Source organism: Procambarus clarkii, chromosome 23, assembly GCF_040958095.1.
Source record: "Procambarus clarkii isolate CNS0578487 chromosome 23, FALCON_Pclarkii_2.0, whole genome shotgun sequence".
Lineage (NCBI taxonomy): Eukaryota > Metazoa > Arthropoda > Malacostraca > Decapoda > Cambaridae > Procambarus > Procambarus clarkii.
In genome coordinates this window covers 10,535,076-10,559,523 of record NC_091172.1, presented here as the reverse complement: position 1 = coordinate 10,559,523, position 24,448 = coordinate 10,535,076, and the positions used below count along the sequence as shown (strand labels likewise).

Here is a 24,448-nt window from a genome sequence, read left to right as displayed (position 1 = left end):
ATGTTCAAATTGCTAATGTTCAAATTACTTTCTTTTGTAATCTATATCAAATTCCTTTTTCAATTCTTCCTCTGTGATCTGACATTGTCTCATTTTTTAATCACGTGTATATTTTTTCGTGATTTACACACACACACACACACACACACACACACACACACACACACACACACACACACACACACACACACACACACACACACACACACACACACACACACACACACACACACACACACACACACACACACACACACACACACACACACACACACACACACACACACACACACACACACACACACACACACACACACACACACACACACACACACACACACACACACACACACAGACATGCTACGAAGTGGCTCCCAGAACTGAAGGGCAAGAGCTACGAGGAGAGGTTAGAAGCATTAAATATGCCAAAACTAGAAGACAGAAGAAAAAGAGGTGATATGATCACTACGTACAAAATAGTAACAGGAATTGATAAAATCGACAGGGAAGACTTCCTGAGACCTGGAACTTCAAGAACAAGAGGCCATAGATTTAAACTAGCTAAACACAGATGCCGAAGAAATATAAGAAAATTCACCTTCGCAAATAGAGTGGTAGACGGTTGGAACAAGTTAAGTGAGAAGGTGGTGGAGGCCAAGACCGTCAGTAGTTTCAATGCGTTATATGACAAAGAGTGCTGGGAAGACGGGACACCACGAGCGTAGCTCTCATCCTGTAACTACACTTAGGTAATTACACTTAGGTAATTACACACACACACACACACACACACACACACACACACACACACACACACATATATATATATATATATTTATTATTGATGTTTGCACCTCCGGTAGCAATCGATGATGCCTGATGGAGGTGGCAGCATGGCTGGTGTGGGGCAGGCGTCTGGGACCACCAACGGCGACGGGGCAGGAGGCGCTGAGGGTGATGGTGTTGGACGCCCAGATGCTCACCACCCTTCAGGTGAGTTGACAAGTTGAGACGGAATGTGTGGAGCAGTAGTGTGGTTGTGGTGATGTAGCAGTTTAGTGATGGTGTAACAGGGTGGTAGTTGTGGTACTGGTAGTGTGGCAATGTGGTGATAGTGGTGGTGGTGGTGGTAGTGTTGCAATGTGATGGTAGTGGTGGTGGTGAGTAGGGAAGATTAGGACTAGAACCGAGTGTGAGCAGGTGCGCCACCTGTGGATAAGTTGCCCAGGTGAGTGTGCGGCGATCTGACTCAGACCAGTGAGTGTCTCGCCTCTCGCCCGGTTCAAGTCCTTGTGTGTTTAATAGGTTGTGTGGTTAGTATAAGGGTGAGCATGTGAACATGTGTACCAGGTGTGTAGCAGGTGTGTGTGTTGATCTATTCTCATAGTGAAGTGGTAGTAAGGGTAAGATAAGTGTATGTTTTGCTTGCATAGAGTCGCAAAAGTGTGTAATTACCTAAGTGTAATTACCTAAGTGTAGTTACAGGATGAGAGCTACGCTCGTGGTGTCCCGTCTTCCCAGCACTCTTTGTCATATAACGCTTTGAAACTACTGACGGTCTTGGCCTCCACCACCTTCTCACTTAACTTGTTCCAACCGTCTACCACTCTATTTGCGAAGGTGAATTTTCTTATATTTCTTCGGCATCTGTGTTTAGCTAGTTTAAATCTATGACCTCTTGTTCTTGAAGTGCCAGGTCTCAGGAAATCTTCCCTGTCGATTTTATCAATTCCTGTTACTATTTTGTATGTAGTGATCATATCACCTCTTTTTCTTCTGTCTTCTAGTTTTGGCATGTTTAATGCTTCCAACCTCTCCTCGTAGCTCTTGCCCTTCAGTTCTGGGAGCCACTTCGTAGCATGTCTTTGCACCTTTTCCAGTTTGTTGATGTGCTTCTTAAGATATGGGCACCACACAACAACTGCATATTCTAGCTTTGGCCTAACAAAAGTCATGAACAATTTCTTTAGTATATCGCCATCCATGTATTTAAATGTAATTCTGAAGTTAGAAAGCATCGCATAGGCTCCTTGCACAATATTCTTTATGTGGTCCTCAGGTGATAGTTGTCTATCTAGAACCACCCCTAGATCTCTTTCTTTATCAGAATTCTTTAAAGATTTCTCACATAATATATAGGTTGTATGGGGTCTATGTTCTCCTATTCCACATTCCATAACATGACATTTATTAACATTAAATTCCATTTGCCAGGTGGTGCTCCATATACTTATTTTGTCCAGGTCTTCTTGAAGGGCATGACAATCATCTAAATTTCTTATCCTTCCTATTATCTTAGCATCATCAGCAAACATGTTCATATAATTCTGTATACCAACTGGTAGATCATTTATGTACACAATAAACATCACTGGTGCAAGAACTGAACCCTGTGGTCCTCCACTTGTGACATTTCTCCATTCCGATACATTGCCTCTGATTACTGCCCTCATTTTTCTATCAGTCAGAAAATTTTTCATCCATGATAGAAGCTTACCTGTCACCCCTCCAATATTTTCCAGTTTCCAGAACAACCTCTTATGTGGAACTCTGTCGAAAGCCTTTTTTAGATCCAGATAGATGCAGTCAACCCAACCCTCTCTTTCCTGTAATATCTCTGTGGCTCGATCATAGAAACTGAGTAAATTCGATACACAGGATCTTCCAGATCGAAAACCATACTGTCTGTCTGATATTATATCATTTCTCTCCAGGTGTTCTACCCATTTAGTTTTGATTAGCTTTTCCAATACTTTCACTATTACACTTGTCAATGATACAGGTCTATAATTGAGGGGGTCTTCCCTGCTGCCACTTTTGTAGATTGGAACTATGTTAGCCTGTTTCCACACGTCTGCTACGATTCCTGTACACAGGGATGCCTGAAAGATCAGGTGAAGTGGAATGCTGAGCTCAGATGCACATTCTCTCAGAACCCATGGTGAAACGCCATCTGGGCCAGCTGCTTTGTTCTTCCCGAGCTCCTTTAGCATATTTTCCACTTCATCTCTAGACACCTCTATCCGCTCTATGTTGTTCTCTGGAATTCTTATTGTGTCTGGTTCTCTGAAGATTTCATTTTGTACAAACACACTTTGGAACTTTTCATTTAATGTTTCACACATTTCCTTTTCATTTTCCGTGAATCTGTTTCCCATTTTCAACCTCTGGATATTATCCTTTACCCGCAATTTGTTGTTTATGAATTTGTAGAATAGGCCCGGTTCTGTTTTACATTTATCTGCTATCCCTTTTTCAAAATTTCTTTCTGCCTCTCTCCTTACTGCTGTATAGTTGTTTCTCGCATCTTTGTATCGCTGGTATTTTTGGGGGTTTGGCCTCTTCCTATACTGATTCCATTTTTGTGTCTTTTGGTCTCTTGCCCTCTCACAATTTCTGTCGAACCAATCCTGTTTTCTGGCCCTGCATCTCTGTTTTGGTATGAATGTTTGTGTGCCTTCCTCGTATAGTTTTAAAAATTTGGCATACATTTCATTTACTTCCCTGCCTAGCAACAATTCTGTCCAATTACACTCATTAAAAAAATTTCGAAGTTCCCCATAGTTGCCTCTCCTTAAATCGAGTTTATCAACTGTTTCCATGTCCCCATTTTCTTCTAGATGATATCTTAAAGCATATTTAATGTCTAACAGGACGTGATCACTCTTTCCCAAGGGAGGAAGGTACTGGATGTCAAAAATCTCTTCTTCTTTCCTGGTGAATACTAGATCCAGTACTGACGGTACATCTCCTTCCCTCATTCTTGTGGCTTGCTTTATATGTTGATACAAGAATGTCTCCAGAATGAGGTTCCCAAATCTGCATGTCCAAAAGTCCTCCGTTCTTGCTTCATAGGCCTCCCAGTCTATTGCTCTGAAGTTGAAGTCCCCCAGTATCAACAGTCGTGATTTATCTTTATCTGCTTGTACAATAATATCTCTCATGACCATTATGAGGCCCTCTCGTTTGTCATCCAGTTTTTCCTTTGTCCATGTGTTGCTTGCTGGTGGGCTGTAGGTATTTACAATTATCAGCTTATCATCCTGATTCCAGACCTGCAGTGTGTGTGTGTGTGTGTGTGTGTGTGTGTATGCTTAGAGAGAGTAAAGAATAGGGGGTAGGAGATCAAAGCATGTGGAACAGGTGTGTGGCACTCATGGGCATGTTGTGAATGATGGGGTTGGGGTAAGAAAGGTATCTTAGCAGAAGGTGTTGGGGCATGCTGTATGCTTATTTTTGCTCTGAGTGGGAGGCAGCAGGGCTTCTCGCTCGCATTGTGTCAACACCTGGCATCACCTGGCCTAGGAGACCGGGTGCAGTATGTGGTAGGTTAGGTTAGGGTTGTCGAGAAGGGGTTATATTGGATGGGATGTTTCTCTCTCTCTCTAATTTTCAGTATGAGGGTATGGAGGAGCGTGTGAGTAGGAGTGTATAATCGATAGATAGATAGATGGAATAATTGAATTGAGATGATGAAGGTATACTTACATATGAGTTTGTAGTAGTAGGCAAGTCATCTGGTTTCCCTCACCAACCCTTTCTGGAGCTTGAGAGAGCAAGATAGATGGGTGTGGGGGTATGGAGCATCCTAAAACACTTAACACTCTGCTAAGGGCGTTATTTAAAGTTATTCTAATTCATTGAGAACTGCAGAGGCTGTCCACTATCCCTCACTCAGCCACAGAGAGTTAAAAAAAACTGCACATTAACCAAAGGACCTCTGTTGATGTCTCCCTCTATCAAGCCTCCATCAGATCAGATGAAACACAGACATCAGCCATTACACCCTCCTCGGACCCAGTCATAACATCTACACTAACAAGAGGATGGGAGGGTAGTGAGCTATTTGGGCTAATGGACTCACTCGTACCCCACTACCACCACATCCGGTGAGACCCCTCCCTCCCTCTCTCCCTCCTTCACCTATCATGTATCATTCATCTGTTAATTCCTTAAACCCTCCTTTATACTTTGGAAATGTATACACATTTATATAATTTTATTCTTTATTAAACTGTTAATACAGTTTAATAAAATATCTTTATTAAAAAAACATTAATAATAATAATATAATAATAATAATAATAATAATAATAATAATAATAAGTTGCTTCTTTGTTTTACATTCTTGATTAGCCAGTCCATTGAGAACCCGTCATAGGTTCAAAAGCCCTTCCTCGTGCCGTCTTGCTAACGTAGTAAACCAATCTGAAGAAGGAAAAAATGTTTTGAGTTTTTGTCGTTAATGTTGTAAAATGAAATATGCTCAGTTATTATTGTTAGTGTATATTATGTTTATCACTCAATCTTAACACACAAATATTACTCACCATACTAATAACCTAGACAGTTTCTTCACATAATTTCTTACAGTTTTCAAGATCGTTTAAGAAGAACGTTTGCTTGTATAACGGCATTTTCATCTGCGCATAAGTAAATTTCACCACTTTTGCATCATTCTTAAGAAATTGCCCATATTTAAATGTTTCTTCAAAGTGTCGCAAGGCTTCCTCTAAAGATAGCTAGGAAAGATGATAGGCAAAATGAACAGCATAATTCCCACAAAAGTAACTTCTAACTTCTACTTTTGTATCCTTCTTTTGTAAGGATACAAAAGTAGATTGTATCCTTTTCTTTATAATATATAATTCATAGTCTTGGAAGTATGACATAAACTATTCGAAATGTTTTGAATATGTTCGTATTGTAGGATTAGCATAAGTGTCTAACTATCTTGGTTCAATCTTTAGCCTTATTATGAATATAGAATGTTATCCAATGACCCATTTTATTATGGGAACCAGAGTCTAGGGTGTTGATTATGAACGTCACAGTCGGTCTATTTACATTTTTTACTATTTTCCTTATGTCATTAGCTAGGAAACTTCTCAGATAATTCACCTTCCCTCCTAAATTACTGCTAATCGCTTCATTTATTTTCAAACAATTCATAATAATAATATTTATCCCCTTGTCTCGCAAATAACTCGTCACTCTGCGTTAATGCTGATCACTCCTGTTGTAGATCCACAGGGCTTGATGGAAAACGTCAATTGCCTCTCACTATACCATTGCCTGGAGAGGGTGGGTGTCTGGGAGTTAAATACCCCAGAATTCCCACCTCTTTAGGGGCTCTGAGTATGGTGCAGTGGGTATAAGTGCATACCTGCCATCTTGGTGGCCAGGGTTCAAGTCCCCTGATGGGTGTTGTGTGTCTAAAATTTTATATATATATATATATATATATATATATATATATATATATATATATATATATATATATATATATATATATATATATATATATATATATATATATATATATATATATATATATATATATAAGCCTATACTTGCATAAACCACAAGTGAAGATAAACAATCTTTGGACAACACCCACCAGTGGGACTCGAACCCAGAAAGCACAACTACCTTCCAGTAGCTGGCATAACTAGTATGCTTTAACCCACTACGCCATCAGACCTTACAAAAGAAGTAGATAGTTCGAGATATATATATCTCAAACATCTCTACCTCCCGAAGGCACCAGATGAGTGAGGGGTCAGTCTGCAATTTTCGTCAAGCCACTGTCAATGTGAGAGAACTCGTGTCCAGCTTATAAGCCTATACTTGCATAAACCACAAGTGAAGATAAACAATCTTTGGACAACACCCACCAGTGGGACTCGAACCCAGAAAGCACAACTACCTTCCAGTAGCTGGCATAACTAGTATGCTTTAACCCACTACGCCATCAGACCTTACAAAAGAAGTAGATAGTTCGAGATATATATATCTCAAACATCTCTACCTCCCGAAGGCACCAGATGAGTGAGGGGTCAGTCTGCAATTTTCGTCAAGCCACTGTCAATGTGAGAGAACTCGTGTCCAGCTTATAAGCCTATACTTGCATAAACCACAAGTGAAGATAAACAATCTTTGGACAACACCCACCAGTGGGACTCGAACCCAGAAAGCACAACTACCTTCCAGTAGCTGGCATAACTAGTATGCTTTAACCCACTACGCCATCAGACCTTACAAAAGAAGTAGATAGTTCGAGATATATATATCTCAAACATCTCTACCTCCCGAAGGCACCAGATGAGTGAGGGGTCAGTCTGCAATTTTCGTCAAGCCACTGTCAATGTGAGAGAACTCGTGTCCAGCTTATAAGCCTATACTTGCATAAACCACAAGTGAAGATAAACAATCTTTGGACAACACCCACCAGTGGGACTCGAACCCAGAAAGCACAACTACCTTCCAGTAGCTGGCATAACTAGTATGCTTTAACCCACTACGCCATCAGACCTTACAAAAGAAGTAGATAGTTCGAGATATATATATCTCAAACATCTCTACCTCCCGAAGGCACCAGATGAGTGAGGGGTCAGTCTGCAATTTTCGTCAAGCCACTGTCAATGTGAGAGAACTCGTGTCCAGCTTATAAGCCTATACTTGCATAAACCACAAGTGAAGATAAACAATCTTTGGACAACACCCACCAGTGGGACTCGAACCCAGAAAGCACAACTACCTTCCAGTAGCTGGCATAACTAGTATGCTTTAACCCACTACGCCATCAGACCTTACAAAAGAAGTAGATAGTTCGAGATATATATATCTCAAACATCTCTACCTCCCGAAGGCACCAGATGAGTGAGGGGTCAGTCTGCAATTTTCGTCAAGCCACTGTCAATGTGAGAGAACTCGTGTCCAGCTTATAAGCCTATACTTGCATAAACCACAAGTGAAGATAAACAATCTTTGGACAACACCCACCAGTGGGACTCGAACCCAGAAAGCACAACTACCTTCCAGTAGCTGGCATAACTAGTATGCTTTAACCCACTACGCCATCAGACCTTACAAAAGAAGTAGATAGTTCGAGATATATATATCTCAAACATCTCTACCTCCCGAAGGCACCAGATGAGTGAGGGGTCAGTCTGCAATTTTCGTCAAGCCACTGTCAATGTGAGAGAACTCGTGTCCAGCTTATAAGCCTATACTTGCATAAACCACAAGTGAAGATAAACAATCTTTGGACAACACCCACCAGTGGGACTCGAACCCAGAAAGCACAACTACCTTCCAGTAGCTGGCATAACTAGTATGCTTTAACCCACTACGCCATCAGACCTTACAAAAGAAGTAGATAGTTCGAGATATATATATCTCAAACATCTCTACCTCCCGAAGGCACCAGATGAGTGAGGGGTCAGTCTGCAATTTTCGTCAAGCCACTGTCAATGTGAGAGAACTCGTGTCCAGCTTATAAGCCTATACTTGCATAAACCACAAGTGAAGATAAACAATCTTTGGACAACACCCACCAGTGGGACTCGAACCCAGAAAGCACAACTACCTTCCAGTAGCTGGCATAACTAGTATGCTTTAACCCACTACGCCATCAGACCTTACAAAAGAAGTAGATAGTTCGAGATATATATATCTCAAACATCTCTACCTCCCGAAGGCACCAGATGAGTGAGGGGTCAGTCTGCAATTTTCGTCAAGCCACTGTCAATGTGAGAGAACTCGTGTCCAGCTTATAAGCCTATACTTGCATAAACCACAAGTGAAGATAAACAATCTTTGGACAACACCCACCAGTGGGACTCGAACCCAGAAAGCACAACTACCTTCCAGTAGCTGGCATAACTAGTATGCTTTAACCCACTACGCCATCAGACCTTACAAAAGAAGTAGATAGTTCGAGATATATATATCTCAAACATCTCTACCTCCCGAAGGCACCAGATGAGTGAGGGGTCAGTCTGCAATTTTCGTCAAGCCACTGTCAATGTGAGAGAACTCGTGTCCAGCTTATAAGCCTATACTTGCATAAACCACAAGTGAAGATAAACAATCTTTGGACAACACCCACCAGTGGGACTCGAACCCAGAAAGCACAACTACCTTCCAGTAGCTGGCATAACTAGTATGCTTTAACCCACTACGCCATCAGACCTTACAAAAGAAGTAGATAGTTCGAGATATATATATCTCAAACATCTCTACCTCCCGAAGGCACCAGATGAGTGAGGGGTCAGTCTGCAATTTTCGTCAAGCCACTGTCAATGTGAGAGAACTCGTGTCCAGCTTATAAGCCTATACTTGCATAAACCACAAGTGAAGATAAACAATCTTTGGACAACACCCACCAGTGGGACTCGAACCCAGAAAGCACAACTACCTTCCAGTAGCTGGCATAACTAGTATGCTTTAACCCACTACGCCATCAGACCTTACAAAAGAAGTAGATAGTTCGAGATATATATATCTCAAACATCTCTACCTCCCGAAGGCACCAGATGAGTGAGGGGTCAGTCTGCAATTTTCGTCAAGCCACTGTCAATGTGAGAGAACTCGTGTCCAGCTTATAAGCCTATACTTGCATAAACCACAAGTGAAGATAAACAATCTTTGGACAACACCCACCAGTGGGACTCGAACCCAGAAAGCACAACTACCTTCCAGTAGCTGGCATAACTAGTATGCTTTAACCCACTACGCCATCAGACCTTACAAAAGAAGTAGATAGTTCGAGATATATATATCTCAAACATCTCTACCTCCCGAAGGCACCAGATGAGTGAGGGGTCAGTCTGCAATTTTCGTCAAGCCACTGTCAATGTGAGAGAACTCGTGTCCAGCTTATAAGCCTATACTTGCATAAACCACAAGTGAAGATAAACAATCTTTGGACAACACCCACCAGTGGGACTCGAACCCAGAAAGCACAACTACCTTCCAGTAGCTGGCATAACTAGTATGCTTTAACCCACTACGCCATCAGACCTTACAAAAGAAGTAGATAGTTCGAGATATATATATCTCAAACATCTCTACCTCCCGAAGGCACCAGATGAGTGAGGGGTCAGTCTGCAATTTTCGTCAAGCCACTGTCAATGTGAGAGAACTCGTGTCCAGCTTATAAGCCTATACTTGCATAAACCACAAGTGAAGATAAACAATCTTTGGACAACACCCACCAGTGGGACTCGAACCCAGAAAGCACAACTACCTTCCAGTAGCTGGCATAACTAGTATGCTTTAACCCACTACGCCATCAGACCTTACAAAAGAAGTAGATAGTTCGAGATATATATATCTCAAACATCTCTACCTCCCGAAGGCACCAGATGAGTGAGGGGTCAGTCTGCAATTTTCGTCAAGCCACTGTCAATGTGAGAGAACTCGTGTCCAGCTTATAAGCCTATACTTGCATAAACCACAAGTGAAGATAAACAATCTTTGGACAACACCCACCAGTGGGACTCGAACCCAGAAAGCACAACTACCTTCCAGTAGCTGGCATAACTAGTATGCTTTAACCCACTACGCCATCAGACCTTACAAAAGAAGTAGATAGTTCGAGATATATATATCTCAAACATCTCTACCTCCCGAAGGCACCAGATGAGTGAGGGGTCAGTCTGCAATTTTCGTCAAGCCACTGTCAATGTGAGAGAACTCGTGTCCAGCTTATAAGCCTATACTTGCATAAACCACAAGTGAAGATAAACAATCTTTGGACAACACCCACCAGTGGGACTCGAACCCAGAAAGCACAACTACCTTCCAGTAGCTGGCATAACTAGTATGCTTTAACCCACTACGCCATCAGACCTTACAAAAGAAGTAGATAGTTCGAGATATATATATCTCAAACATCTCTACCTCCCGAAGGCACCAGATGAGTGAGGGGTCAGTCTGCAATTTTCGTCAAGCCACTGTCAATGTGAGAGAACTCGTGTCCAGCTTATAAGCCTATACTTGCATAAACCACAAGTGAAGATAAACAATCTTTGGACAACACCCACCAGTGGGACTCGAACCCAGAAAGCACAACTACCTTCCAGTAGCTGGCATAACTAGTATGCTTTAACCCACTACGCCATCAGACCTTACAAAAGAAGTAGATAGTTCGAGATATATATATCTCAAACATCTCTACCTCCCGAAGGCACCAGATGAGTGAGGGGTCAGTCTGCAATTTTCGTCAAGCCACTGTCAATGTGAGAGAACTCGTGTCCAGCTTATAAGCCTATACTTGCATAAACCACAAGTGAAGATAAACAATCTTTGGACAACACCCACCAGTGGGACTCGAACCCAGAAAGCACAACTACCTTCCAGTAGCTGGCATAACTAGTATGCTTTAACCCACTACGCCATCAGACCTTACAAAAGAAGTAGATAGTTCGAGATATATATATCTCAAACATCTCTACCTCCCGAAGGCACCAGATGAGTGAGGGGTCAGTCTGCAATTTTCGTCAAGCCACTGTCAATGTGAGAGAACTCGTGTCCAGCTTATAAGCCTATACTTGCATAAACCACAAGTGAAGATAAACAATCTTTGGACAACACCCACCAGTGGGACTCGAACCCAGAAAGCACAACTACCTTCCAGTAGCTGGCATAACTAGTATGCTTTAACCCACTACGCCATCAGACCTTACAAAAGAAGTAGATAGTTCGAGATATATATATATCTCAAACATCTCTACCTCCCGAAGGCACCAGATGAGTGAGGGGTCAGTCTGCAATTTTCGTCAAGCCACTGTCAATGTGAGAGAACTCGTGTCCAGCTTATAAGCCTATACTTGCATAAACCACAAGTGAAGATAAACAATCTTTGGACAACACCCACCAGTGGGACTCGAACCCAGAAAGCACAACTACCTTCCAGTAGCTGGCATAACTAGTATGCTTTAACCCACTACGCCATCAGACCTTACAAAAGAAGTAGATAGTTCGAGATATATATATCTCAAACATCTCTACCTCCCGAAGGCACCAGATGAGTGAGGGGTCAGTCTGCAATTTTCGTCAAGCCACTGTCAATGTGAGAGAACTCGTGTCCAGCTTATAAGCCTATACTTGCATAAACCACAAGTGAAGATAAACAATCTTTGGACAACACCCACCAGTGGGACTCGAACCCAGAAAGCACAACTACCTTCCAGTAGCTGGCATAACTAGTATGCTTTAACCCACTACGCCATCAGACCTTACAAAAGAAGTAGATAGTTCGAGATATATATATCTCAAACATCTCTACCTCCCGAAGGCACCAGATGAGTGAGGGGTCAGTCTGCAATTTTCGTCAAGCCACTGTCAATGTGAGAGAACTCGTGTCCAGCTTATAAGCCTATACTTGCATAAACCACAAGTGAAGATAAACAATCTTTGGACAACACCCACCAGTGGGACTCGAACCCAGAAAGCACAACTACCTTCCAGTAGCTGGCATAACTAGTATGCTTTAACCCACTACGCCATCAGACCTTACAAAAGAAGTAGATAGTTCGAGATATATATATCTCAAACATCTCTACCTCCCGAAGGCACCAGATGAGTGAGGGGTCAGTCTGCAATTTTCGTCAAGCCACTGTCAATGTGAGAGAACTCGTGTCCAGCTTATAAGCCTATACTTGCATAAACCACAAGTGAAGATAAACAATCTTTGGACAACACCCACCAGTGGGACTCGAACCCAGAAAGCACAACTACCTTCCAGTAGCTGGCATAACTAGTATGCTTTAACCCACTACGCCATCAGACCTTACAAAAGAAGTAGATAGTTCGAGATATATATATATCTCAAACATCTCTACCTCCCGAAGGCACCAGATGAGTGAGGGGTCAGTCTGCAATTTTCGTCAAGCCACTGTCAATGTGAGAGAACTCGTGTCCAGCTTATAAGCCTATACTTGCATAAACCACAAGTGAAGATAAACAATCTTTGGACAACACCCACCAGTGGGACTCGAACCCAGAAAGCACAACTACCTTCCAGTAGCTGGCATAACTAGTATGCTTTAACCCACTACGCCATCAGACCTTACAAAAGAAGTAGATAGTTCGAGATATATATATCTCAAACATCTCTACCTCCCGAAGGCACCAGATGAGTGAGGGGTCAGTCTGCAATTTTCGTCAAGCCACTGTCAATGTGAGAGAACTCGTGTCCAGCTTATAAGCCTATACTTGCATAAACCACAAGTGAAGATAAACAATCTTTGGACAACACCCACCAGTGGGACTCGAACCCAGAAAGCACAACTACCTTCCAGTAGCTGGCATAACTAGTATGCTTTAACCCACTACGCCATCAGACCTTACAAAAGAAGTAGATAGTTCGAGATATATATATCTCAAACATCTCTACCTCCCGAAGGCACCAGATGAGTGAGGGGTCAGTCTGCAATTTTCGTCAAGCCACTGTCAATGTGAGAGAACTCGTGTCCAGCTTATAAGCCTATACTTGCATAAACCACAAGTGAAGATAAACAATCTTTGGACAACACCCACCAGTGGGACTCGAACCCAGAAAGCACAACTACCTTCCAGTAGCTGGCATAACTAGTATGCTTTAACCCACTACGCCATCAGACCTTACAAAAGAAGTAGATAGTTCGAGATATATATATCTCAAACATCTCTACCTCCCGAAGGCACCAGATGAGTGAGGGGTCAGTCTGCAATTTTCGTCAAGCCACTGTCAATGTGAGAGAACTCGTGTCCAGCTTATAAGCCTATACTTGCATAAACCACAAGTGAAGATAAACAATCTTTGGACAACACCCACCAGTGGGACTCGAACCCAGAAAGCACAACTACCTTCCAGTAGCTGGCATAACTAGTATGCTTTAACTAGGGAGGTAGAGATGTTTGAGATATATATATCTCGAACTATCTACTTCTTTTGTAAGGTCTGATGGCGTAGTGGGTTAAAGCATACTAGTTATGCCAGCTACTGGAAGGTAGTTGTGCTTTCTGGGTTCGAGTCCCACTGGTGGGTGTTGTCCAAAGATTGTTTATCTTCACTTGTGGTTTATGCAAGTATAGGCTTATAAGCTGGACACGAGTTCTCTCACATTGACAGTGGCTTGACGAAAATTGCAGACTGACCCCTCACTCATCTGGTGCCTTCGGGAGGTAGAGATGTTTGAGATATATATATCTCGAACTATCTACTTCTTTTGTAAGGTCTGATGGCGTAGTGGGTTAAAGCATACTAGTTATGCCAGCTACTGGAAGGTAGTTGTGCTTTCTGGGTTCGAGTCCCACTGGTGGGTGTTGTCCAAAGATTGTTTATCTTCACTTGTGGTTTATGCAAGTATAGGCTTATAAGCTGGACACGAGTTCTCTCACATTGACAGTGGCTTGACGAAAATTGCAGACTGACCCCTCACTCATCTGGTGCCTTCGGGAGGTAGAGATGTTTGAGATATATATATCTCGAACTATCTACTTCTTTTGTAAGGTCTGATGGCGTAGTGGGTTAAAGCATACTAGTTATGCCAGCTACTGGAAGGTAGTTGTGCTTTCTGGGTTCGAGTCCCACTGGTGGGTGTTGTCCAAAGATTGTTTATCTTCACTTGTGGTTTATGCAAGTATAGGCTTATAAGCTGGACACGAGTTCTCTCACATTGACAGTGGCTTGACGAAAATTGCAGACTGACCCCTCACTCATCTGGTGCCTTCGGGAGGTAGAGATGTTTGAGATATATATATCTCGAACTATCTACTTCTTTTGTAAGGTCTGATGGCGTAGTGGGTTAAAGCATACTAGTTATGCCAGCTACTGGAAGGTAGTTGTGCTTTCTGGGTTCGAGTCCCACTGGTGGGTGTTGTCCAAAGATTGTTTATCTTCACTTGTGGTTTATGCAAGTATAGGCTTATAAGCTGGACACGAGTTCTCTCACATTGACAGTGGCTTGACGAAAATTGCAGACTGACCCCTCACTCATCTGGTGCCTTCGGGAGGTAGAGATGTTTGAGATATATATATCTCGAACTATCTACTTCTTTTGTAAGGTCTGATGGCGTAGTGGGTTAAAGCATACTAGTTATGCCAGCTACTGGAAGGTAGTTGTGCTTTCTGGGTTCGAGTCCCACTGGTGGGTGTTGTCCAAAGATTGTTTATCTTCACTTGTGGTTTATGCAAGTATAGGCTTATAAGCTGGACACGAGTTCTCTCACATTGACAGTGGCTTGACGAAAATTGCAGACTGACCCCTCACTCATCTGGTGCCTTCGGGAGGTAGAGATGTTTGAGATATATATATCTCGAACTATCTACTTCTTTTGTAAGGTCTGATGGCGTAGTGGGTTAAAGCATACTAGTTATGCCAGCTACTGGAAGGTAGTTGTGCTTTCTGGGTTCGAGTCCCACTGGTGGGTGTTGTCCAAAGATTGTTTATCTTCACTTGTGGTTTATGCAAGTATAGGCTTATAAGCTGGACACGAGTTCTCTCACATTGACAGTGGCTTGACGAAAATTGCAGACTGACCCCTCACTCATCTGGTGCCTTCGGGAGGTAGAGATGTTTGAGATATATATATCTCGAACTATCTACTTCTTTTGTAAGGTCTGATGGCGTAGTGGGTTAAAGCATACTAGTTATGCCAGCTACTGGAAGGTAGTTGTGCTTTCTGGGTTCGAGTCCCACTGGTGGGTGTTGTCCAAAGATTGTTTATCTTCACTTGTGGTTTATGCAAGTATAGGCTTATAAGCTGGACACGAGTTCTCTCACATTGACAGTGGCTTGACGAAAATTGCAGACTGACCCCTCACTCATCTGGTGCCTTCGGGAGGTAGAGATGTTTGAGATATATATATCTCGAACTATCTACTTCTTTTGTAAGGTCTGATGGCGTAGTGGGTTAAAGCATACTAGTTATGCCAGCTACTGGAAGGTAGTTGTGCTTTCTGGGTTCGAGTCCCACTGGTGGGTGTTGTCCAAAGATTATATATATATATATATATATATATATATATATATATATATATATATGTATATATATATATATATATATATAATAATAATAATAATAATAATTTTTATTTAGGCAAAGGTACATACATAAAGAGATTTTACAAAGTTTGTTGGCTTTATAGATAGAGCTAGTACATACAATGCCTAAAGCCACTATTACGCAAAGCGTTTCGGGCAGGAAAAAACACTACTGACTAAAGCTTAAAACTAATGGGTAAAAAGAAAAAAATGCGTTGAGTACAAATAAAAATAGAGGTAAAAGAGGGGGGAACATTGTTGAAAAAAAACAGCACAAATACAATTACAAATTATTACAGAAAATTACATTAAAACAGCGTTGATTTGAAAAACAAAAAAAAAAACAAAAAACATACATGGGTTGACAATAGAGGGGTAAGGTAGGTTACAGGGAATTTATTAGGTATAGCTTCGTTTTTAGCTTAAACTGGTTGAGAGAGGTACTGTCTTTAACATGGTTGGGAAGGTCATTCCACATTCTGGGCCCCTTGATTTGTAGAGCATTTCTAGTTTGATTAAGTCGTACTCTAGGAATATCAAAACTGTATTTATTATATATATATATATATATATATATATATATATATATATATATATATATATATATATATATATATATATATACATATATATAAGATGAGACTAGAAGATGAGAATTAATATTCATAAGATATAAAACTAAAATAATATACTATTAACTTATAGGGTGATATGGAGGTAGAACTGATGTGTGGCTAGTGATCCTTAGTCGAGTGTTGAGTGGAGAGATTATTGAGTCAGCAACATCAGCCTGTCGTCCTCTCTCATTATGGTAAGGAGTATAACCTGAGACAGAAATAACGTTATTCAACATAGATATAGTTATAGGAGGGAACTATTAGGTGAAAGCTTAATGTGTGTTTGATCAAAATGTAATACAGGAAAAAGTAGTAAATCGGGCTTATTGTTCTGTGATTCTTCATTCCGTCGCCAAATATCGCGAGGTGGTAAGCAGTAAGGACATGAGAGTGAGCTGTAAACTGAAATCTAAAAAAATATATATATTTAACGGTGAAGTTTGTTTCACTCTTGCTAAGTTAATAATCTCACACATTAAGAGTGATTAGGTTGCATAATAAAAAACACCCTATGTGAGTGTGCTTGCAATAAAAGGATCTGTGGGAACAATAGTGATGTGCTTACGGTTATCTAAAAGATGTTCTGACATTGTGTACACTTGATTTCTTAATGACCTAGGGCGAGATTGGCACATTTTTCTCTTTCCAGACGACAGCGCTGATATGGTGATGAGAAGTATATAATTTCACACATCATTCAGGCTGTTAAAGTTCATCTCTCCATGATGTAGTATGCTAAGGTTTGGGCGCACTGTATGTATGCGCGTGGTGAACTGACCTTACATTTATGGTAATGGGTATAAGGAATTGACAGGTGATTGATGTGCAACAGGTGAAGGAGGGAGGGGTCTCACCGGATGTGGTGGTGGTGAGGGTACAAGTATGGCTATTAGTCCAAACAGCTCACTACCCTCCCATCCTCTGGTTAGTGTAGATGTAATATGACTGGGTCTGTGGAGGGTGTAATGGCTGACGTCTGCATTTGATCTGATCTGATGAGGCTTGACAGAGGGAGACCTCAACAGAGATCCTTAGGTTAATGTGCGTTGTTTTTTTAACTCTCCAATGCCGAATGAGGAATTGCGGACAGCCTCTGTGGTTCTCAATGCATTAGAGCAAATTATTATACTGGCCTTAGCAGAGTGTTACGTGTTCTAGGATGTTCCATACCCCCACGCCCATTCATCTTGCTCTCTCAGGCTTCCAGAAAGTGTTGGTGAGGAAAATTAGATGATCTGCAGATGACTCACCTACTTCTACTACTACAAAATCATATGTAAGTATACCTCATCACCTCAATATAGAATCTATGGGCTCACCATAGCCCGTGCTGCTTGGAATTTTATTCAAGGTAGCGAATCTTCAACAACAACAACCTCAATATAATTATTCCATCACTCTATCGATCTTACACTCCTACCCACACGCTTCTCCATACTCTCTTACTGAAAATTATATATATATAATTTTATTAGAGAGAGAAACACACACCACCACTCATAACCCCCTTCTCGACAACTCTAACCTAACCTACCACTTACTTCACCCGGTCTCCTAGGCCAGGTGATGCCAGGTGTTGACAATGCGAGCGAGAAGTCCTGCCGCCGCCCCACTCAGAGCGAGAAAGGACACACAGCGAGCCCAACACCTCTGGCTAAGATATCCTTCTTACTCCCAACCCCTTCATTCATGGCATGCCCATGCGTGTCACACACCTGTTCCGCATGGTCTGATCACACCTGCTACACACCTGGTACACATGTTCACATGCTCAACCTATCCTAACCACACACCCCATTAAACACACAAGGACTTGAACTGGGTGAGTGGGGCAACATTTTCCGCGCTGATTCGGATTACTCCACACTCACCTGGGCTGATGACCCACAAGCGGCTCACCTGCCCTGATGCTCGCACCAGGTTCTAGTCCTAATCTTCCCTACTGTGGTGATGTAGTATTGTGGTGGTGGTGTAGCAGTGTGGTGGTTGTGGTGGTGTAGCAGGGTGGTGGTAGTGGTGGTGGTGGTGTAGTAGTGTGGTGGTGGTGGTGTAGCAGAGTGGTGGTTGTAGTGGTGTAGCAGTGTGGTGGTAGTGGTGGTGGTGGTGTAGTATTGTGGTGGTGGTGGTGGTGTAGCAGAGTGGTGGTTGTGGTGGTGTAGCAGGGTGGTGGTAGTGGTGGTGGTGGTGTAGTAGTGTGGTGGCTGTGATGGTGGTGGTGTAGTAGTGTGGTGGCTGTGGTGGTGGTGGTGTAGTAGTGTGGTGGTTGTGGTGGTGGTGGTGTAGTAGTGTGGTGATGGTGGTGGTGGTGGTGTACTAGTGTGGTGGTGGTGGTGTAGTAGTGTGGTGGTGGTGTAGCAGAGTGGTGGTAGTGGTGGTGTAGCAGTGTGGTGATTGTGGTGGTGGTGGTGTAGCAGTGTGGTGATTGTGGTGGTGTAGCAGTGTGGTGATTGTGGTGGTGGTGATGTAGCAGTGCGGTGGTAGTGGTGGTGGTGGTGTAGCAGTGTGGTGGTAGTGGTGGTGGTGGTGTAGCAGTGTGGTGGTAGTGGTGGTGGTGGTGTAGCAGTGTGGTGGTGTAGCAGTGTGGTGATTGTGGTGGTGGTGATGTAGCAGTGTGGTGGTAGTGGTGGTGGTGGTGTAGCAGTGTGGTGGTAGAGGTGGTGGTGGTGTAGCAGTGTGGTGGTGGTGGTGTAGCAGTGTGGTGATAGTGGTGGTGGTGGTGGTGGTGTAGTAGTGTGGTGGCTGTGGTGGTGGTGGTGTAGCAGTGTGGTGGTAGTGGTGGTGGTGGTGTAGCAGTGTGGTGGTTGTGGTGGTGGTGTAGCAGTGTGGTGGTAGTGGTGGTGGTGGTGTAGTAGTGTGGTGGCTGTGGTGGTGGTGGTGTAGCAGTGTGGTGGTAGTGGTGGTGGTGGTGTAGCAGTGTGGAGGTGTAGTAGTGTGGTGGTGTAGTAGTGTGGTGGTTGTGGTGGTGGTGGTGTAGTAGTGTGGTGGTTGTGGTGGTGGTGGTGGTGTTATATATGTGTGGTGGTGTAGCAGTGTGGAGGTGTAGTAGTGTGGTGGTGTAGTAGTGTGGTGGTTGTGGTGGTGGTGGTGTAGTAGTGTGGTGGTTGTGGTGGTGGTGGTGGTGTTATATATGTGTGGTGGTGTAGCGGTGTGGTGGTGTAGCAGTGTGGTGGTGTAGCAGTGTGGTGGTGTAGCGGTGTGGTGGTGTAGCAGTGTGGTGGTGTAGCAGTGTGGTGGTGTAGCAGTGTGGTGGTGTAGCGGTGTGGTGGTGTTGCAGTGTGGTGGTGTAGCGGTGTGGTGGTGTAGCAGTGTGGTGGTGTAGCAGTGTGGAGGTGTAGCGGTGTGGTGGTGTAGCAGTGTGGTGGTGTAGCGGTGTGGTGGTGTAGCAGTGTGGTGGTGTAGCAGTGTGGTGGTGTAGCAGTGTGGTGGTGTAGCAGTGTGGTGGTGTAGCAGTGTGGTGGTGTAGCAGTGTGGTGGTGTAGCGGTGTGGTGGTGTAGCAGTGTGGTGGTGTAGCGGTGTGGTGGTGTAGCGGTGTGGTGGTGTAGCAGTGTGGTGGTGTAGCAGTGTGGTGGTGTAGCAGTGTGGTGGTGTAGCAGTGTGGAGGTGTTGCAGTGTGGTGGTGTAGCGGTGTGGTGGTGTAGCGGTGTGGTGGTGTAGCGGTGTGGTGGTGTAGCAGTGTGGTGGTGTAGCAGTGTGGTGGTGTTGCAGTGTGGTGGTGTAGCAGTGTGGTGGTGTAGCGGTGTGGTGGTGTAGCGGTGTGGTGGTGCAGCAGTGTGGTGGTGTAGCGGTGTGGTGGTGTAGCAGTGTGGTGGTGTAGCAGTGTGGTGGTGTTGCAGTGTGGTGGTGTAGCAGTGTGGTGGTGTAGCAGTGTGGTGGTGTAGCAGTGTGGTGGTGAAGCAGTGTGGTGGTGTAGCAGTGTGGTGGTGTAGCAGTGTGGTGGTGTAGCAGTGTGGTGGTGTAGCAGTGTGGTGGTATAACAGTGTGGTGGTGTAGCAGTGTGGTGGTATAACAGTGTGGTGGTGTAGCAGTGTGGTGGTGGTGTAACAGTGTTGTTGTGATGGTGGTGTAACAGTGTTGTGGTGGTGGTGGTGGTGGTGTAACAGTGTTGTTATGGTGGTGGTGTAACAGTGTTGTGGTGGTAGTGGTGTAACAGTGTTGTTATGGTGGTGGTGTAACAGTGTGGTGGTGGTGGTGGTGGTGGTGTAACAGTGTGGTGGTGGTGGTGGTGGTGTAACAGTGTTGTTGTGGTGGTGGTGTAACAGTGTTGTTATGGTGGTGGTGTAGCAGTGTGGTGGTGGTGGTGTAGCAGTGTGGTGGTGGTGGTGGTGAAACAGTGTGGTGGTGGTGGTGGAGCAATGTGGTGGTGGTGGTGGTCTTTGAGACTAATGGGGACCTGTAAAAAGCATTGGGCTTCCTGTTCTCGCTGATAATCCTAGAAATGGAGGCCAACAGGTAAATTCTCTTTAAAACTCTTCTTCCTTGACGCCTTTCACATATGTCCTGCGCGCCGGTGTCTTTCAAATTCTTCAGAAGACATAAAGTTACCATAAAAGACATCTCAATAAACCTGCCATGAGGCTGCCAGAGTTCAACCTTGTCCACGCCCTTAGAGGCGCACGAAGTGGAGGAAACCCCGGAGCAGCACCCCCAACAAGAGGAAGAGCAGCAGTCGTCCTCCAAGTGGGACACCTCGCAGGAGGCGCAGGAGGAGGCCGAAGACACCGCGTCCATGTGTCAGCCGTGACTCCATACTGTATTTACGGATTGCCTGAGCGTCGGGTGCACGAAGGGACAAGATCATGCATGACTGGTTGCTAAACAGCAGAAGCTGCATAAAGAGGTTTAAAAGAACTAAATTTACATTATGACCTGATTGCATTTACTATTTGCATTTAAAAAAGGATAGAAGTCAAGTTATATACTTTTAGAATCCTATTTGACCCCTTGAACTTGGCGTTGCACGGGCATTATACGTTGCATGACCAAATCAAGCAACGCTTTGCTCGTAGCCTGTTTATAGTGTCAGAAGTGAATAATACCCGGTATATGGGGGTTCAAGTGATACTGACATCTGTGTCCGTACACAACACTGACCGAGTTCTGTACTGCATCTCACTCATTATTCGTCCTTAGAGTGCGGTTTACGTCATTTAACATTTTTGATTCACCCAAGATAAATGTGGCTAACGTCATATGATGCCTTTTACTGTAGAGATTTACCAAAATTAGGTTCAGTTAGTAAATTCTTGCAATTACCAAGATTTGGTATCTCTCTGGCTATTATTTACTATTCAGGTGCTAAGACGTGTTATTATATGTAATAGGTCAATAATTACAAGAATTTAGGAGCACATGGCCCATCACACCCAGATATATATATTTTGGTAGAAGAAAATACTCGACAAGTGTTCAGGGAGAATCTGCAAGGTCTTTTCTGAATACCTTTTACTCTCTTCTCCGAGTCTATGGGTCCCCGTAATTGCAATAAGTATAGAGGTGGTACCCCTATATTTATATAAAAGATTAAGTTTAAGCCAATTTTGTTAGTTTACTGAAAACACAGAAACAGCAATCACTGTCTGAAGATCTCGTGCATCTCTTCAGAGGTGGGGTGTGAGATCTACACATTACATACTAACAGCATGTATTTCCTCTCTGGGTCGCGACAACGAGGTGCTGGAACAAGAAACTGGCCGCTCTTGAGTCTATAGTATGCTTAATGAGTTTTTTACCCACCTCCTTTAGGAACTTAAAATGCACATTTACATTTAGGGTAAATTTAGGGTAGGTGAAGGGTAAATGTGGGTCTTAAAAGTCTATTGACACGAACCTCTGACAATGTTCTAGGTTCCTGTTCTTGTAGTTTTATGAAGGTAGCCGCCCCACCACCTTCAGCAGACCATTTTTATATTTTTCTGTAGTTCCCTATGCAATATTTATTTGAGGCTGTCTCTGATTCTTACAAGAAAATAAAAACATATGGGGTAATATAACTTTATCAAAGTTCATGGAAAAGTAGGATTGATGCTAGATTGACGATATCAGAATTTTAATTAACATAAAATCCTGTATATGCAAGGAAGTATACTGATTTTTTTGTCTATATTTTTAACATTTGCAAAGAAACTCAATCAAAAAATCAGAACTGTGCATAGTTGTGTACGAGGACCTGGTCGACGACCGGGCCGCGGGGACGCTAAGCCCCGGAAGCACCTCAAGGTAACCTCAAGGTAACCTCAAGGTAAGGAGGGGTGAGAGAAGTGCACACTCTAAGGGTTAATGCCAGAAACACTTATACTGTTCATTATTCACCTCTGACGCCATAAGCATAATATGAACACAACGCCTTTTCCCTCCTAGCGTTACATTAAAGCTAAGAATCTAAAGCACTTAATAATATATGTGCATTTGTCATTGATATTTAGATAACTGGAGAAACGAAGCTTGTCCCTCTTTGAACCCGTCAACCAGGATTACGACTATAATTGCTTCCAGTTCTTATTTCTAGACTCTTTGTTACTCCTCCATACCCAAGAGTACCACTTGTAACAAAGTGGCCTCTTCATTCGCCTTCTGTCTAATCTGTTTTTTCCCTGTGCTTATACGCTGACAACATTGGCTGTGGTCCGTAGATCACCAGTGAGAGACTTGCAGACAAAACCTCTAGACACCCCGAGGCTAAGTAACCGAAACATGAAACCAGGATTATTTTGTCCATACGTTGCTGGAAGTCTTCTCACGGTGGATCTGACGCACACACCACATGTTCGTAGCCACACTGTGTTGCTTGTGGACCTGAATGTGACCCGAAGTATCGGGGGAATGAAAGGTTTTCAACTAAATTGATTTTGGCTTGCTCGGGGAACGAGAATTTTTACAGGTTCTTTTCCTCCGAAAATTCTTGGTGTGGTATGATGCACGACAGCCTCCTTGATTATCACAATACTGATAATAGTGTGGGTATTTTGGTATATATACCACAGTCAATAGGATCGTGGCACATGTACCACAGTACTGGGTGGTGCCGGTATTGTGGTACATGATGGTAGCACAAATGCCACAATACTAGTATTATGGGTATTGTGATATGATGTACGATTGCCCTGTCTGATTTATTAGTACAGCTGCCTCAATCCTGGTAGTGGTGTGAGTATTATGGTAGCTGACAGCACTTGTACCATAACAGAGGTGGTAGATGCGCACCGTGGCACCACAGAGCATCGACCAACCTCTTATGTGAAACATACTATGCTAAATACATTCATGGCGAAATGTATTATGCATTTTATGAAAGATTTAGCTTGTTTGTCAACACAGTAGACATTTGACACTATTGTATTGCTTATGTTGTTTGTGCATTTTAACAAGCAGAAATGTTTGACAAACATCGTTATTGATATTTCTCTCGTAGAACTGATTTATATGTATTTTTTTTTTGTTCCAGAATGATGAATTTGTCTGCTTTTATCTGTAAAGCATTTTTTGATAAATTTATTTGAAAGCGTTTTGTATTGTGCTTTCACTTTTTGCATCTTTTTAAACGAAATATTTTCTATATTTCTTTAAATACTAGTACACACACACACACACACAAACACACACACACACACACACACACACACACAAACACACACACACACACACACACACACACACACACACACACACACACACACACACACACACAAACACACACACACACACACACACACACACAAACACACACACACACACACACACACACACACACACACACACACACACACACACACACACACACACACACACACAAACACACACACACACACAAACACACACACACACACAAACACACAAACACACAAACACACACACACATACACACACACACACACACACACACACACACACACACACACACACACACACAAACACACACACAAACACACACACACATACACACACACACACACACACACACACACACACACACACACACACACACACACACACATACACACACACACACACACACA

The 24,448-nt window shown here is 43.1% G+C and overlaps 1 protein-coding gene and 1 long non-coding RNA gene across 3 annotated transcripts in view; one reads left to right on the top strand and one right to left on the bottom strand.

The window, feature by feature from the left end:
• The window catches only part of gudu (Armadillo repeat-containing protein gudu), a 136,842-nt gene that overhangs the window by 70,650 nt on the left and 41,744 nt on the right, over positions 1–24,448 (top strand). For both annotated transcript variants that reach the window (XM_069329876.1, XM_069329877.1), the window contains exon 9: positions 864–993. In XM_069329876.1, coding sequence (XP_069185977.1) covers positions 864–993 — 130 coding nt within the window. The remainder of the gene's footprint in view (positions 1–863; positions 994–24,448) is intronic.
• The window catches only part of LOC138367862 (uncharacterized), a 62,450-nt gene continuing 43,040 nt past the window's right edge, over positions 5,039–24,448 (bottom strand). The window contains exons 2-3 of the long non-coding RNA XR_011229430.1: positions 16,518–16,643; positions 5,039–5,208 (exon numbers count right to left, since the gene is read on the bottom strand). This is a non-coding gene — a long non-coding RNA (uncharacterized lncRNA). The remainder of the gene's footprint in view (positions 5,209–16,517; positions 16,644–24,448) is intronic.